At 45.9% G+C, this 17,850-nt stretch overlaps 2 protein-coding genes across 3 annotated transcripts; one reads left to right on the plus strand and one right to left on the minus strand.

The window, feature by feature from the left end:
* Positions 1-289: 289 nt before the first annotated feature.
* SLC10A1 (solute carrier family 10 member 1) lies at positions 290-8,864 on the plus strand. Its single transcript, XM_066626010.1, is given in 5 exon segments — positions 290-705; positions 4,619-4,839; positions 6,606-6,807; positions 8,145-8,345; positions 8,795-8,864. Coding segments are annotated over 5 exon segments (1,110 nt in total).
* A 2,866-nt stretch (positions 8,865-11,730) lies between these two features.
* On the minus strand, positions 11,731-17,376 carry SRSF5 (serine and arginine rich splicing factor 5). Of its 2 annotated transcripts, XM_066634700.1 has the most exons (8): positions 17,265-17,375; positions 16,275-16,422; positions 14,474-14,544; positions 14,183-14,281; positions 14,011-14,080; positions 12,806-12,879; positions 12,554-12,664; positions 11,731-12,435 (listed from the first exon to the last, which is right to left on the minus strand). In XM_066634700.1, exons 2-8 carry the CDS (start codon positions 16,398-16,400, stop codon positions 12,186-12,188), a joined length of 801 nt encoding a protein of 266 aa, XP_066490797.1. In that variant the 5' UTR covers positions 16,401-16,422; positions 17,265-17,375; the 3' UTR covers positions 11,731-12,185. The 2 variants fall into 2 exon arrangements, with proteins under 2 accessions (XP_066490797.1, XP_066490798.1); XM_066634701.1 differs by lacking the exons at positions 11,731-12,435; positions 12,554-12,664 and having other exon boundaries at positions 12,865-13,782; positions 17,265-17,376.
* Between the last annotated feature and the right edge of the window lie 474 nt (positions 17,377-17,850).

Below are 17,850 nucleotides of genomic sequence, written 5' to 3' on the forward strand. Positions count from 1 at the left end.
TAGATAGGATCGGGCCCTTAAGCACTACAACCTGTGTGAATTTATTTTGTTCTGACTGGTTTGATACCTACCAGTTAGTTACTCCCACTGTGCTTGGTGAATCAAGCACCACCATCCCATGTAACTCTATAATGCTAGTGCTCCTGAGCATGCACAGAGGGCTTCACTTTCTCATTGAGCAATCTCAAGAATGGTTCTGAAGTGACTGCTAGTTTCCATTATTGTGCATGGCTTCAAATTTTGAGCTGGCTTCTTTCCATTTTCAGTCCCGGCAGGTAGAATGACGACCATGATCACAGACTCAGGAGCTGACGCTAGCAGCCCTGGCAAAGACTCAGAATACTGGAGACCGAGACAGTCAGACAACGTCTCTCTGCCTAATTTCACCTTTCCATTTGCATACAGCCAAAGGGCCACTGACTATGCCCTCGATGGTGTTTCTGTTGTCGTACTCTTCGTTGTCATGGTCTCTCTGGGTTGCACCATGGAGATCTCCAAGATCAAGTCCTACATCTGGAACCCCAAAGGGGTCATAGTTGCTGGGGTGGCTCAGTATGGAATCATGCCCCTGACAGCCTTTGCACTGGGCAAGCTCTTCCAGCTGGACCCTGTTGAGGCATTGGCTGTACTCATCTGTGGCTGCTGCCCTGGTGGAAACCTCTCCAACATCTTCAGTCTGGTATCAAATGGAGACATGAACCTCAGGTAGGCAGTGGACATAGAAGTTATGCTAAAGCCTGTACTAAAGGGCTGGTGGCAAGGTGACTTTAATGGAAGATGAGTCCTAAGCTGACGACAAGGATGGGCTGTTCCTATTTTTTCCAGTACATATTTCTGGATGAAGGGCAGTAGCATAGCCAGAAGGAGGGGGGCTCAGTAAGTACTACAAGCGCCTCAATGCCCCGTGTAAGCTGCACTGCCTGGAATAGCTCCAGTTGTGAGTGGGAGGGGCCACTTACAAGGCGTATTGCAACGCCTGCAGTATGTGTTGCCCCTCCCTGGCTACACTACTGAGTAAGGATTCTAATTCATATTAGTAGCAATTCCAATTACCCATCATTCATATGGACGAGAGAGAGATAGTTGAGGAAGAACTGCAGCTCACTGGTACAACACAGGCTTTATATGCAGGAAGTTCTGGGTTCCTTAAGAACATAAGAAGAGCCCTGCTGGATCAGGCAAAGGGTCCATCTAGTCCATTTTCCTGTACCTCACAGTGGCCCACCAAATGCCCAAGGAAGCACACAAGACAACAGACACAACTTGTGCCTTGGTGCCCTCCCCTGCATCTGGCAATCAGAGGCAGCCTGCCTCTAAAAACAAGAGCTTACACATACCTACTATGACTTGTAACCTGTAATGAACTTTTCCTCCAGAAATTTGTCCAATCCCCTCTTAAAGGCATCCAGGCAAGATGCCATCACTACATCCTGTGGTAAGGAGTTCCACAAACTAATAACACACTGGGTAAAGAAATATTTTCTTCTGTCTGTCCTAACTCTCCCAACACTCAACTTTCGTGGATGTCTCCTGGTTCTGGTGTTATGTGAGAGGGAAAAGAGCATCTCCCTATCCACTCTGTCCATCCCCTGCATGATTTTGTAAGTCTCAATCATGTCCCCCCTCAGGTGCCTCTTTTCTAGACTGAAGAGGCCCAAACGCTGTAGCCTTTCCTCATAGGGAAGGTGCCCCAGCCCAGTAATCATTTCGGTTGCTTTCTTTTGCACCTTTTCCATTTCCACTATATCCTTTTTGAGATGTGGTGACCAGAACTGGACACAATACTCCAAGTGTGGCCTTATCATCGATTAGTACAATGGTATTACAATATTAAGCTGTCTTATTCTCAATTCCTTTCCTAATGATCCCAAGCATGCAATTAGCCCTCTTCACTGCTGCCACACATTGGGTTGACACTTTCATCGAGCTGTCCACAAGATCCCTCTCCTGATCTGTCTCAAACAGCTCAGAACCCATTAGCCTATATGTAAAGTTTTGATTCTTTGCCCCAATGTGCATGACTTTACACTTACATTGAAATGCATCTGCCATTTTGCTGCCCAGTCTCCCAGTTTGGAGAGCTCCTTCTGGAGCGCTTCACAATCCCTTCTGGTCTTAACCACTCAGAAAAGTTTGGTGCCATCTGCAAACTTGGCCACCTTGCTGCTCAACCCTGCCTCCAGGTCATTTATGCACTGGTTGAAAAGTACAGGTACCAGAACAGATCCTTGGGGCACTCCACTTTCCACCTCTCACGATTGTGAAAATTGCCCATTGACACCCACTCTCTGCTTCCTGGACCTCAAGCAGTTCTTAAAGTTCCTAATCCAGGAGAGGACCTGCCCTCTAATTCCCTGACTGTGGAGTTTTCTCAGCAGCCTTTGGTGAGGGACCATGTCAAACGCCTTCAGAAAGTCCAGATATATAATGTCCACAGGTTCTCCTGCATCCAGATGCCTGTTGACCTTTTCAAAGAATTCTAAAAGGTTTGTGAGGCAAGACTTACCCTTACAGAAGCCAGGCTGATTCTCCCTCAGCAAGGCTTGTTCATCTATGTGTTTTGAGATTCTATCTTTGATGGGGCATTCCACCGCCTTACCTGGAACAGACATTAGGCTGACCAGCCTATAATTACCCAGGTCCCCTCGTTCCCTTTTTAAAGATCAGTGTGGCATTTGCTATCCTCCAATCTTCTGGCACCATTGCCATTTCAAGGGACAAGTTGCATATTTTAGTCAAGAGATCAGCAACTTCATTCTTCAGGTCCTTAATAACTCTTGGGTGGATGCCATCAGGGCCCAGTGACTTATTGATCTTTAATTTGTTAATTAGGTCTGAAACATCTTCTCTTAACTTCTATCCAACTTAATTCCTTGGTCAGGGAGGGCTGTTCAGGCAGCAGTATCTGCCCGAGGTCTTCTGCTCTGAAGACAGATGCAAAGAACTCATTTAATTTAATTTTTAATTTCTTTGCCATCTCTAAGTCTCCTTTTATCTCCCCTTTCCCTCCCTCACCATCCAGAGTGCCAACCACTTCTCTGGCGGGTTTCCTGCTTCTAACATATTTGAAGAAGCTTTTATTATTCCCCTTAATGTTGCTGGCCATGCGTTCCTCATAGTCTTGCTTGGCCTCCCATATCACTTTCTTTTGCCACAGTTTGTTCCTTTTTATTCTCCTCATTAGGGCAAGACTTCCATTTATGGAAGGACACTTCCTTGCTCTTTACTACCTCTCTAACTTGACTAGTTAGCCATGCGGGCACCCTTCTGGACTTAGTGGAGCCCTTCTTCCTTTGCGATATACACTTGCGCTGGGCCTCCATTACTGTTGTTTTAAGCAGCCTCCATGCACTGTGGAGAAATTGGACTTTTTTTTAATCTTCCCTTTCAACCTCCTTCTAACCAGCCTCCTCATTTGAGGGAAGTCCATCCTTCGGAAGTCAAGGATTTTTGTGTTAGATTTGTTTGACACTGTTCCCCCGACATGCATAGTGAAACTAATTGCAACATGGTCACTGTTCCCCAATGGCTCAGTAACATTTACCTCTCTAACCAGGTCCTGAGTGCCACACAATATTAAATCCAGAGTTGCCTGTCCTCTGATGGGCTCCATAACTAGTTGCTCTAAAGCACAGTCATTTAGCATGTCAAGAAAACCGGTTTCTCTTTCATGACCAGAGCACGAATTGACCCAGTCAATGTGAGGATAATTGAAGTCCCCCATGATTACAACCCTGTCCCTCCTCGACACCTCCCTGATCTGTTTCCTCATTTCAAGGTCCCCTTCTGGTTTCTGGTCCAGAGGACGATAGCATGCCCCCAGTATTACATCGCTGTCTGTTAGTCACTAGCAGTATTACATCCTTCTCTGTCACCCAGTGCTAAAAGGATCTCAGGCAACATGAGAAAGATCTCTTCCTGGGACTCCCGAGAGCCACTGCCAGTCAGAGCAGATAAGAAGATGGGCCAATGGTCTGAGACAGTATCAGGCAGCTATAAGCACAGATCACAGAAGCAGCACGGGGTAGCCCATGCACCAAAGCAAGCTTTTCAACTAGCAATGCTAGTGCCACTAGTGACACTGCACAGTGGGAAGTGGCCCCACTCCCACAATGACTACCTAGCACTGTCCCAAGTGCCCCAGCCTCACAGGAAGCTGAGTCGACTAGGTCATTTCCCCCCACGCCCATTTTATTACCTTATTTTTTGTGTAATCGCACTGGAAGCATGCGTGTTTCTTGCTTTAAACTTGTTGAACAAAACAATGTGATATGCAGGCAACTGGCCTGCGTGCTAGAGGGTGACTAACAGGAAGCATGACAGTTCCTGCTTCCTGTTAGTACGTTGCTTTGGGTAAGCAAGCTTAAAGCAAGAAACACGTGCTTCAAGTGTGACTACACAAAAAGTAAGGTAATACAATGGGCACATGGGTGGAGAGCATGGGGGCCCCACTATTTATATAACATTTCCTCATATCCATGGTTTCCTTATCCATGGGGGGGGGGGGAGAAATGGAACCCACCATGGATACGAGGGCCCCTCTGTGGTAAGGTAAAGTTTAGGAAAGGGCTCGTGTGTCTCTGAAACTCCTTCACTCTGCTTTTGCTTTATTTCTTAGCATCGTAATGACAACGTGTCTGACCACATTAGCACTTGGCCTGATGCCTCTTCTCCTGTATCTCTACACCAAAGGCTTGTACTACAGGGATCTCCAGGGCAAAGTGCCATACAAAGGGACTGCTGCCTCCCTGTTCATGACACTTATCCCCTGTGCCATCGGTATCTTCTTGAATGAAAAAGCACCTCGGTATGCTCACCTCTTTGTGAAGGCAAGTGACAGTGGGAAGCACAGCTGTTTGGATTGCCTTTCTCTCATTTCACCGAAGTACTCATTCATTTCTTGATGTCCTCATAGGGTTATTTTGTGCCTTGCATGATGAAATGTATGTATCTTATACCAGACAAATTGCAAACTGTGCAGTACGCTCAATTCGCTTTTCCATTTCATGTCCCGGGGAAGTTAAAGCTACTGTACAGGTGTCCTCCCAAATCCATGGATCCGGTATCCGTGGTTTCATGGATAAGTCTGTTGTAGGACTTATCCACAGTTCTCTGAGGGCCCCCCCCCCGCTGCAAGCACATTACTTTCCATTTTCTTCATTAACAAGCAATCATGTTTGTAAATCAAGAGAAACACGACAAGCACACAGGCAGCCTGCACGCAGTCAGAACTAGGAGGACACAGTCAGGAAGCAGGAACTGTCCTGCTGTGTCCCCCTAGAATGCAGGCTACCTGCCTGAATGTCAAATTTTTCTTCTTCTGGGTCAATTAGCAGCTGCAGAGCTCCTTATTTTGGGGGGGGGGGGAGAATATTAAAGTCTTCATCTCCCTCCATTCATACTGTCTCTCCATGCATGTGCTGTTTATGTTCAGAAAACCAAGAATACAAACCCCAATCATGAAATAGATGTATTGTTATTTGGACCAGAGCTAAACTTAAAAAAAGAAAAAGTTAGGCCAGACAAGTTCTGTGAGTTGGGGCACAATCCTAACCAGTCTACTCAGAAGTAAATCCTATTTTGTTCAATGGGGCTTACTCTCAGGAAAGTGTGTTTAGGATTGCAGCCTTGAGGTGGTGGTGGTGGGAATGGATAAAACTACAGGAGATGTAATGAATAGGTGACTGTGTCTGAGCAGTTTGCCGCTCAGTGTTTACATTAGTTCCAATGATGATGGTGAAGCTACTGAATGCACAAGAGTAGCTTTTTTTCCTCACAACTGTGAAGAAAACTTGTCACTTGGGGGCTCATCCACTCACCTTGCTGCAAGGGCGAGTGCCAGGAGCAGCCAGGACCCTGGAAGAGCAATGGTAATTAGGATAGGAGAGGTATCCAGAGAGTCACATCAGGGTTTTGTTTTATTTCCCTTTGCGTTTTAACCTCCTTGTCAACATTTGCTGCCCCCACCACTCCTTTTCTTGGTGGTGGTGGTGAGAGAGAGAGAGAGAATCACTCCTGTGTCAATGATATTCAGATCCCCAGTGAATGTTTCAATCAAGGCACCTGATCACAGCCCTCCTTTGTAATGTCTCTTTTGACTTTCATTTGAATGTTTCAGGCTAAAGATATATACACCTCAGTAGACACAAAGCATAGCAGAGGATAGGAGCTACTATCCCCCCAAACAAAACAAAACACCATCACAAAGCAAAACACAACAGGTGTAGCGTCACTGCAGGGGTGAAGAAAAAAGGATGAGAAGGAACAGAATCCTGAAACAGCCTGTCACCTTTAGAGAAACTGCAGTGTTTGCAGTGCAACCCTATGCATGTTTATTCAGAAGTAAATTCCACTTTGTTTAATGGGGCTTACAGGATTGCAGGCTTGGACTTCCCATTGTCACCACCTTTTGCAAATGTTTGTATTGATGGTTCACCCCTATCGCAAGAGAGGAAGGCTGTAAATGGAGGGGCTTGGGAAACTGCCTCATTACAAGAATGAGTGAGCAAGGAGCTCATGGGGTTTGTTGGCACAAGAGGGCTGTTCTGTGTGGGACTGTCCTAATGCAACAGCTGCTTCCAAATGTCCTGGTTGCTGTTGAACAGAGGTGTTTTTTTCCCTTCTTGTGCTTTCAGGCAGGTATGATTGTTCTGCTTCTGTTCCAATCATTGCTTTGTCCATGATCAGTGCTGGAAGCAGTATATGGCCCATCTTCACTCCACGTCTGCTGGGGACGTCTGCTCTGATGCCTTTCATCGGCTTCTCCTTGGGCTACATCCTGTCTGCATTCTTCAACTTCAGTGAACAGTATGACCACCCATTCTTTTTGCCTTGGCAGTCCAAGGCCAGGGACTGATTCCAGAAGCAAATACAGTATAGAGGGGTTCCCTGCTGGACATATCTGGTTACAGGTTTATTACTTGTACGATGGCCCCAAGCAGGTCTGAAGAAAAACATCTTTAACTGTAAGAGCTGATAAATACAGGAAAGTTAGCAAATAACCTAAACTTGGCACCACTGACCTCAATCTAGCTGGGGGCCAATTCCACTCTCCTGGGCTTCAAATGGGATCCAGTGGTTTGGAAGTTAGACCAGGAAGATCCAGGTCCAAATCCCCACTCAGCCATGAAACTTCCTGGGTGACCTTGGGCTAGTCACTATCTCTCAGCCTCACAGGGTTGTTGTGAGGACAAAAGGAGGGAATATGTACCCCACCCTGAGCTCCTTGAAGGAAGAGGGAGGCAGAGTGGGCTGTGTGACTTGCTGGAAAAAACTGCGGGAAGGGACTATTTGCAAAAGCCCACCACATGGTTCCTTGCCCACCACATTCTCAACCTGGTTGGCATTGATTAGACTTATGCTTCACCCAGACTCCAGCTATGCTAACACTCACAACTTTTCAGGGCCCACAAATGAGTGGCCATACCAGTATCTCATAGATCATGCTCAACGTTATTACCCAAACTAAGAATCAAATGAGACAAGAGAGGAACTTCACAGTCTGTCCCTTCCTCTGGTCTGAGTCCCCCCCCCCCCCATTGGTCTCAATCCAGATTCCTCCCCAGCTGCTGTCTGCCCTAAGAGGAAAGCTCCCATTGGCATCAGTGGGAGTTTCTTCCTGGGTCACATGGCAGGCCTGGAGCCTGATCTGGAATAGATCCAGAGCAAGGGCAAAGGGATCAAGGCCTCCTACCCATGATCCAGATCCCTATCAGTCCATCATTCCCCCGTCCACTCAAGAAAAAAAAAAAACCACCTGCCATATTGTGAACTGCCACAAGTGGTACCAGGGCACCTGGTTGACAAGCACTGACCTGCCACAATTCCTGCTCAGGAAGTTCTCCCACTTTCACCCAGCACCCGCATAGTAACTTTCCACTCTTTTTCTTTTGCCATCAACCAGCAGGTGCCACCCTAAAGGATGCTGGGTCTCAAGCGCTTTTCTGTCATGCTAAAGTGGTTGAGGCATAGTATTGCTACCATTCTCAAGAAAACCAGGGGAGGGGAGAAAGAAATGGTTTCTCATGTATTTCACAGCCCTGGAAATAAGTGTGAGAACTCTGAAAGTGAGTGACAGTAGTCCAAAGTGGCACGTGCATCAACACAGCCCCACCCAACACCATATGTGTCTGTTTTCTGGACAGGTGCTGACGGACCATCTGCATGGAAATCGGTTGCCAAAACATGCAGCTCTGTTTTGCTCTTCTCAAGGTGACCTTTGCGCCGGAAGTCATTGGGCCCCTCTTCTTCTTCCCCTTGCTGTATATGATCTTCCAGCTGGGGGAGGGCCTCCTGCTAGCGCTGGTCTTCAGAAGCTCTGAAAAGCTAACACTACCAAATGACAAGTACAACCATCCGAAAACACTTTGTGTCCCAACACCTGGCTTCTTAGCTTCCCATGGAACACTGAAAACCATTCATGGAGCCATTTTAACAAGATGCAGTCATTATAAACATCAGTTTACCAGGGAACTGGACTGGGACCTTCTTTAATATCAGGTGTATTTTCAAGAAGGACCTGAAACAGCTGCTTTTACAGCCCAATCCTAACCAACTCTCGAACACTGATGCAGCACCAAGTTAAGGGAACAAACACCCTTAACGTTGAGGATGCCTCCATGACTGCTCACCACCACCAGAGAATGCAGCACACATCCCACTGGCATGGCTGCATCAGCGCTGGAAAGTTGGTTAGGACTGGGCTGTGAGTTATCCTGCATTCAGCTCTGCCTTGCAGTGGAATGCAGCTCCTCAATGTAGCACTTTAAAATGTATGTCTGGGTTTGAAACCTAGGCTGATCAATTGTTTCCAAAATTCTGCAACCCTGACCAGTCACATCACTGACAATGAGAAGCAGACATAGGGAAGAGGATATTATGGCAGGTGAGAAGAACTGCTTGGCTTGTTTAGCCCATGGTCCATATATGCAAGCATTTCTAATAGCTAACTAGATTCTAGGTTGGGTGGTTATGTGGTTAAGGCACAGCTTAGTTAAGTGGGTCTTGGAGTAAAAGAGGGAACAACCTAATATGTAAATAAGGCTGCAGCTACATACATTGAGGAAGATTCCATGATTACCCCCCCCCCACACACACACACACTGAAGGGCTGCAACACATGTTGATGACAGACTGCCAGGCTACTCCTTTTGAGGCTTGCTGCTCGCTGGCAGTTTTGTACACTGCTGTATTTTTGGTTGTAAGTGAATATTTCTCCTCACAAATTGAGTGCCCCCAGCTTCTATAGAAATGGTCCTTCTACAAAGAACAAGATGCTCTAAGACTACAAGTTTTTGGAGAAGAATCTGAGTTTTATCATCTGATACTGGATGGAACAGTTTCTGTCTGTAACAGTAACCCATGAGATCAACAAGGAAACAGTTCAGACCTAACTGCCAAACTCTACTATACCATTCCTTTCCTGTTTTCCTTGTATTTCAGTAGTTTTCCTTTTCTTTCCAATTATGTAGTTTTAGAAACTCCCAAGCAAGAAGGCACTTTGAAGTGCTCTTGGTAGAACAATGACAGCTTTTTCAGTACTTTACAATACTTCCACCTTACAGTTTTGTACTCAAGTACACCATATTTATAGATTTGAATGAATGGCAAGTATAGACTGCAAGTAGCCATTTGGCAGGGAGCACTCCTTGCGAGCTAAAAAACTAAACAATGAACAAACCAGAAGTACTGTTTCATTTTACTCAACCATAGTACTCAAAAGTTGATGCTCTCAATAGCCATAAGTTGCATGCATATATGCACACAAGTATAAGGTTGGATTAAAAATGTATGGAATAAAAGAGGTAGTTAAGTTCTCAATGTACAACAGTAATAAAGCATGCTTGGGCGATGAATGCACACGTCCAAAAATGCCTGTTCATTTCTTGCTTTTCTTTGTAAGCTTTCCTATAGAGCAGGATAGAGACTAACTTGCCTCTTGCAAAGGAATAGTATTTTTGCCTATTCAAGATCATCAAGATCTCTCACCCAACCTCTAGCAAAAGTTAGCAAGCCTAGATTTTTTTCCCTCCAGGCAAGGTTTGAATAAGAGCAAGAATTTTACTATTCTTTTAACTGTGAGCAAGTTTAGAAAATGAGCACTACTGTCACTTATACAGCCATCTGAGTAAGACAAAAAAAAAAACCCCAAATTCCTGTTTTACTCCATCCACCAGCATAATGCAGAGCAAGCCTTTTCTTAGGCATGTGTTGGGGGGGGGGGGAGAAAAACAGAAAGTCAATAAGGTTTTTCTGGGTCACCAGATGTCAGTATTCACAACCTGAGACCCAAGAAGGGGGAAGGAAGAAGAGTGGGTTACCATATACCTGTATAATAGTTGTAGACCAGGGGTGTTCACACTTTTTTGGCTCGAGAGCTACTTTGAAACCCAGCAAGGCCCGGAGGTCTACCAGTTTTTTTTACAATGTTCGCACCATCATAACATATAACATTTATGTGTACAATGTTGGTGTACCTTACATAACCACGAGCCAATATTGCACAACACAACTATAAACATTTTTTGTAATTACTTGAGTTTACTTTGATGACTTGCATTGAAGTGAATCAGCCAAGGATGCATAGCCTGGACAGTAGCTGCTGACAGCCAGCTTCAAGCACACTTCCACATGTTCATCAGTCATGGTGGAACTGATGGAACTTGGACTTCATGTAGGAAAAGGCTGACTCAAATAAGTGGAGCCCTTTCTGCCTCAGGTGCTTATATCGCTGAGGGCCCTATTGCCTTCAAGTGGCTGCAGCTGTGCAGCACACTGCTGGATGCCCAGGCCTTAACCTTAAAGGGGCCACTGCTGACACCACATCTACCTCCCCACCAGATCTTCCTCGATTCCAATACAAGTGGGAGAGGGGAGCAGATCTCTATACAGACCAGTGCAAAAACAAGGGAAAGGTGTGGGGGAGGGAAGATCTCTATATAGGCATCACAGCAAGACGTGCAAAACCCCTTGCACACAGAACCAACATATGGAAGTGGGGGGGGGGCAGATCTCCATACATACCAGTGCAAAAACAGGGGAAGGTAAGTCATCCCCAGGAGAGTCAACGGGGCTCACTCCCAGGGATGCATGGATGGGAGAGAAGCCTGCTAGCGGCTCCTCTCCAGGACTACTCACTCCAGGACTACTCACTCCCAAGAATGCGTTTTGCCTGGCGCTCTACTGGTAGACCAGGATCGACTTATTGAGCAACCCTGTTGTAGACAGATCTATTGGAAAGGCCTAGGTCTCCAGCAGCCCAGAAGCAAAACAAGCTATGGACAACTAGTTAAAGGCTAATTGCACACCCCAAAAAGGAAGTGAAGGTCATAAACACAAGCTTGTGTCTGGTGGCATCTTAAACTAGTATCTTCTATATACTACATTATGAAATTACGTAAGATAACTACAGTAATGTCAATATTGTAATCTAAAGACTTTGTTAAAAACAGTATTCAAGTGTAGCATCAGCTGTAATCTTTTACACAGCCCTGCAGAGTTAAGAGTGCAGGATTTTCACCACATAGTAAGATTCGTTACTGCCAACACCACATACCAATGCATAATGCGTTTTCTATACAAAACTTGAATCCAATCCTATTTTTAGCATTTTCCCTTTCAAAAAGCTTACCAGTTCTTTACGCAGCATCCAGCACCTTCATGCTATTATGCACAGCTGAATTATCCAAGAACAGTTTGGGGTTGTCTTTTTTTAAGAAAAGCAGACACAAGTTTTTGAATAGATTTATTGATATTGACCAATATGATTGGATAGCTGGTCAAGGCAGAAAACAATACTGAGAAGCACTGGAAAAAAAAATCTGAAATAAATGCTTTATTTACAGCTGGTGTAGAGCTCTGTAACCAAATGGTCAATACCCCAAAATGCCAATTACTAGAATACATCAAGAATGTTCAAAAAAGTAGGATTTTTAAATATGAAAAAGTTTCTTTAAAGAGCTCTACCAATATACACAAAGCTATACACTTCTGACTTAATGAAGTGAGCAGGAAAAGGATTATCAAAAAGACAATACAATTAGATTACTTCAGTGGTCCACATATACAAAGCTGTTAAACTCCCACTCCCTCCCACTGTTCAATCCCTCCCAGAAGTCACATACTTACCACAACTATTAGCAAGTATGTTTTTTTTAAAAAGAGTTCCAGGATCAGATAGTTCAAGCTCAGTTGCCACTGTCAACAGATCTTGACCTTGAGCGTGATCGCTGCCGGTCCACAGAGGCTGGCGACTTGGATCTACTTGAGGAAGCACGTTTCTGGCTCTTTTCAGGGGCGGGAGACCTACTAACTGAGCGAGACTTGCTACGGCTCCTGCTCCTGGATCTGGTGTAAGACTTGCGGCTTCGGGAACGAGAACGGCTTCGAGATCTTGATGAGCTCCTACTACGGGAGCGAGACCTGCTCCTAGACCTACTAATAATACAAAATGCCTTTCTTAGGTTCTATGCACACACAGGGATCTGGAATCATAAGTATCCAAGTTTACATTCATTTTAATATAGACGTGTCAGATTTCTAAAATTGTTCCTACCTGTGTCTTTTGCTGCCTTCAATTAGTTTGATTTTTCTTCCATTTATTTCTTTGCCAGAAAGTTTTTCAATAGCATTCTTTAGATCACTGTAAGAGGCAAACTCAACCACCCTAACAAAAAGATATGCAAATAATGTCATTAAAGCAAAAAAGTACTTCCGGTACTTTTTTCTAATATCTAATTCAGCTCCTTGTTAATTCTAGATTCAATTCCATAACATACAAAAAGACACACTCTTCCAAGATACTTACCCTTCATTTAATTTGGGTCTATGTGCATCTGCAAAAGTTACTTCTCCTGCTTGTCTCATGAAGTCTTTGAGATCCTAACACAGAATCAAATATGTTACAAAGAGGAAGGCAGTATTATGCTGAATATTAAAATTTACTACTGTAGGAAAAACTGTTTGGATAATTAAAATGTGGCAGATGCCACACTCTAGATAATTCTATGTTTGATGTAATACATCAGGGCACGAAATAAATGAACAGCATATTGCTTTAAGCAAAATGCTAAACATTAAGTTATTTTTCTATACAAGTTATTTTTATATATATTGCATTTACTGAGCAGAATGCAAAAAGTTTATTTGTAAAGCATTCTGAAATGTTTATGATTAAACAGTACAGTTACAAAAACACCAGTTATTTTGTGCCCCATATGCCATTAAAAATATAGTTTACTTTACCTTCATTAACATTTCCCTAGGCTAGGCAAGCAGCAAACTGCATTAAGCGATGGAAGATACCGTCATGATACATGCCCGACTGGCTCTTCGCCAACCATTTGAAGAACACTACCCAGTCGATGGAAGCCTTTAATCGCACAGCCCTCCCTATTAGCAGACTACTGAGACGGATCCAGACCTTCTCTACTCTTGTGCAGTTACACCAAGGACCACTTTACTGCGATCAGGATTCCAACGACCACCTAATGCGTATCTTTCAATTTTCTCGATCAGCATCTCTTATTTCGAGGCGTTACAGGAGGTACAGTTCTCAACTTAGGAATCAGATCTCGTTAACTCTCGGGGATCGCTGCAACCCGGCACTTTAAGGAAGTGCATCCATTACGTCTAGACCGGCAAACACAGATCTAGAGGTGGCCAACGGATACACTGGAGGAGCTGACTGGAAAAGTCAACCAGGCCCAACCAAGAGTGACCAAGACACAACGATTAGGATAACCCACAGGCACTCCTCGTCATAAGGCCAACGACACAGATAGGCTGGCAAATAAAATGGATTTTTAAAGTGGTTAAAATGGAGTTTTGAAAACAAGATAAAATTACATTAAACACACTATTAATCTACTTTTGAAAATGCATTTAAACATTAAGTATTAATCATTTCAATAATGTTTTAAGCTTAAGATAAAATTAGTTTTAGTAAAATATTTCACACAAATTACATACCCCTTAAACAAAATCTAAAGAAAGAATCATGTGATGACAAACCTGCCAGCTGACTCTGGATGACAAATTTTCGACAATAAGGCGATTTTCTGTTCTTACAGGTGGAGCATTTCTGGTAGTGAGAAAAGTTTTAGTTCAGTACTTAGTTTCGTAGATATTCCAAGCCAACATCAATAGCCATTGCCCCAAACACAGCAAAGACAAAGGTACATACCTTCTGTCATTTCGTGGACGACGGCTACTAAAACGGTCAGAGTAACGTCCTCTGCCTCTTCCACCTCTAGAACGGGCCCTGGCATGTTCAATTGTAACCCTGGAGAAGGATACAATTTAAAAGTCACTGGATTGGTCTCAAAGATCAAACCTGCATCCACCAAGCAGCAACTACCCAACATATAGACTAACTGAGCCAGTCTTAATTCTTTCTCTAAATATTGCATGTATAATATGCTTATTATATAATATGCTCATTTTAAACAGTTACAGAGCATGAAATGTTAGTTACCTTTCACTGCAGAGCTCTTTTCCATCCAATTCATAGACAGCATCATCAGCATCTCTTGGATCTTCAAACTCCTGTTAACAGGAAGCAGCAACTGCATCAGCAATGTACTCAAGTGTGATTCACAGGATGGCAAGATCCAATGTAGGCCCTAGAACCCAACTTCAAAGTTCCCCACTCAGCCATGAAGTCCACTGGGTTACTCTAGACCAGAGGTGTCAAACTCATTTCATATTGAGGGCCAAATACCATTCATGGTGCCTGCTGAGGGCCGAAAGTGATGTCATTAGGCAGGAAGTGATGTCATTAAACAGGTCATAACCAAAAATAAGCACCTTTTCTCATTTAGGAGCTCATTCACTGCAAATGACAAAATCTTGATCATATTTCAAGATATGAGATAGCCCAATTTTCATGTGGGCTGCCCTTACAGCAGTAACTCCTAAGTACTGCTCAGCAGCTGAGAGTCAGAGGGCTGGATAAAAAGCTTCCGTGGGCCGCATCTTGCCCCCCCGGCCTTATTTTTGACACCCCTGCTCTAGACCATTCTCTTAGGCTAGCCTGCTTCACAGGGCTGCTGTGAGGAGAGGAAAAAGAACATGCACTTAGCTCCTTGGAAAGTGAAAAAAATGTAGAGTACAATTTAAAATAACTTGAATTTCTACTGTGTTAGAATAGGGGTGTCCAAACATTTTGACAGGAGGGCTACATCATCTCTCTGACGCTGTGTCAGGGGCAGGGGGGAAAAGAATTTACATTTTAAATTTGAACAAATTTACATAAATGAATATATTAGAGAAGGAACTTACATGAATGAATGAAGGTCTTGCAGTAGCTCAAGGCCTATAAAAGGCCTTGCACAAAGCAAGGTCAGCTTTTCCTTCGCTGTCACTGTTTCATCACAGACGTGAAACAGTAAGGAGTGGAGGGAGCCCTCATCCCAGAGCTCAGGTGAGAGGTCCAACAGTCGTCCTCATACCGAGAGCAGTTGCATGGAGCCAGCATGGGCTCCAGCAAATCTCCGGAGGGCCAGAGGCTCATTGGAGACTGGGGGCTTCCTGCGGGCCAAGTTGGGAGCACGTGAGGGCCGCAAGTGGCCCCCAGGCCAGGGTTTGGGTACCCTGTGTTAGAACACCGAACAGCAGGTGGTAAGCTTACAGCACAAGTACAGTTCTAGACACATTTTCAACTCAATGGGAGGCACTTTAAACATACATATAATCAGGTCAAAAGTGGCTGAAATTTGGCACCACTTTCATTTACAAACTTAAATATTTAGGTAGTTACCAGATACAGACTGCCTATACCTTTAGCCATTGTATAGAAGAGGAAATTCTAGCAGGAACAGCTTAACATGGAAGGCTTTAAAAAACTGCACCTCCTAAAATTCCCTCTAGTATACAACGGCTAAATCGACTGCTAGACACTTTTTCAAGTGGGGGCTCCTTTTATTTAGCAGGGGGAGAGTAACTGGTCCTCCTCACCACAGCAGTATCTTCTCTAGTGGCTGCCTGCTGGTGCTCCTGTGTCTCTATAGACTGTGAATCCTTTAGGGACAGGGAGCCATTCGTTATTTGATTTTCTTTGTAAACCACTTTGTGAACTTTTCACCAAAAAGCAATACATGAATACTGTTAACAGATAATAACAATAACAAATATCTAGGCACTCTGCCCCCATTTGTATCTGGGACCCTTTATTTTAAGAATAGAACTAGCTGCAGCCAAACTCTGCGTGCAGACCCTCCATGTTTTGCTTTGACAACTCAAATCCTGTCAATAACAGCGAGTCCACTTCCACTTACCACAAACCCAAAGCCCCTTTTCAGGTCAATATCCCTGATCCGTCCATATCCTTTGAAGAACCTCTCCACATCCTTCTCCCTGGCTGCGGGGTTTAGCCTTCCAATGAACACACGGCAACCACTCATGGTGACACTGAATGTGGATCAGCTGCAAAAAGAGGAAAAACTGTTAAAAACAAGGCAAGAGCATGGGTGACCCCCCAGCAGGCACAGCGCATAGGTGCCCCCTGTACTCCTAAATGGGCACAGCGCACAGGTGCCCCCCACCCCCGAACAGGCACAGCACATGGGTGCCCCCCACAGGCCCAGTGCATGGATGCTCCCCATGGGCCTAAGTAGGCACAGCACATGAGTGCCCCCCATACTCCCCAGTGGGTACAGCACATGGGTGGGAGAGGGATCTGGTCAGTGTAAACCCAGGTCAGAGGCTGCTGCCATCACCCACCCCTGTCCTGGTGCCGCAGTGCCAGCTCCGCCCTTCCCTGCCGCAGTCTCTGACAGAAGGGAAAGGCAGAACGCCAAGTAAGCCCCGCCCCCGAAGCTCAGCGTTCCACTCAAAACGGGCGACACAGAGCGCTGCCCTGGGCCAATCAGAAGGCGCCACATTTGCACGGCCCTGTGTGACCAAGAGGCGGCCCTTGGAACGCAGCCAACGTCGAGTCGCGCATGCGCGCTGCAGCAGTGCAGAGTGGCGCATGCGCAACTCGGGTTCTGCTCCTGCAGCCGTCGCTCACAAAATGGCGGCGGGGACCGCGCCCAGAGGCAGTACGGGAGCCGACGATCCGCCTCGTGGCTTCCCTTCGGCGCGGCTGGAAGCCGGGCCGTGCCACGACGCCTTACTCAGCTACGGGCTCTCCGGTCTTCCCCCCGCCTCAGGCGCTCGGGCGAAGAGGCCGGAGACGCGCCCGCTGAGAGGAGCGTCCCTTCCCCCAACGGCTCCGCGCCCCCCGCTCTCCTCACAGGCCACCGGCCCGCTACACCTACACAAACCTGCGCTGCTGTATGGTCTACTCGCGGGTAAAGGACGTCCGCCGGCGCTCACTGCACCAACCGCAAACAACCTTCCCCTTCGACGCCCCGCTCTCGACTGGCCCGCTCACTCGCTGACTGCGCCACAAAATGGAACCCGGCACCACGTGACGCTCTAGCCGTTCACGGATTGGCGGAGAGCGCGAGGAAAATCTAGGCCAGGCGTGGGGGAGGGGCGCCGGGTTTGGCTGAGTCACTGGAGGCGAGGGAGGTGAGCGGGTTAGGTTGGCCTGTGCGCACGCGCAGTGGGAAGGCGGAGGGGGCACTCTCCCCCCTTCTCTCTTCTTGGCTGGGATGTCAGGGTGGGCTGCAGCTCGCGCTTAGTGTGCAGGGGGTGGGCAGAGTGGGGTGGTGCCCTCTCCCCTCCCCTCCCACACAACACCTGAACCAGGGGGCAGCCACTGAAATGGAGAGTGGGGAGACTCAGGACAAACAAAAGCACGTTTCTTTACCTACAGTGTAAATTGATCTGTGGACCGCCTTGCCACATGATATGGGGGAAGACATTATGCGGGGGTGGGCACAGTGCGGGGGGGGTGCCCTCTCC

The sequence above is a fragment of the Tiliqua scincoides genome, chromosome 1, assembly GCF_035046505.1.
Source record: "Tiliqua scincoides isolate rTilSci1 chromosome 1, rTilSci1.hap2, whole genome shotgun sequence".
Classification (NCBI taxonomy): domain Eukaryota; kingdom Metazoa; phylum Chordata; class Lepidosauria; order Squamata; family Scincidae; genus Tiliqua; species Tiliqua scincoides.

Bases quoted from the DNA above. Each gene is read 5' to 3' on its own strand.
- SRSF5 (XM_066634700.1), bottom strand. From the start codon at position 16,400: ATGAGTGGTTGCCGTGTGTTCATTGGAAGGCTAAACCCCGCAGCCAGG. The intron at 14,081-14,182 runs GTATGTACCTTT...TCTCACTACCAG, and splicing joins CGTCCACGAAATGACAGAAG to AAATGCTCCACCTGTAAGAA. The intron at 12,665-12,805 runs GTAAGTATCTTG...TCTTTTTGTTAG, and splicing joins AGACCCAAATTAAATGAAGG to GGTGGTTGAGTTTGCCTCTT.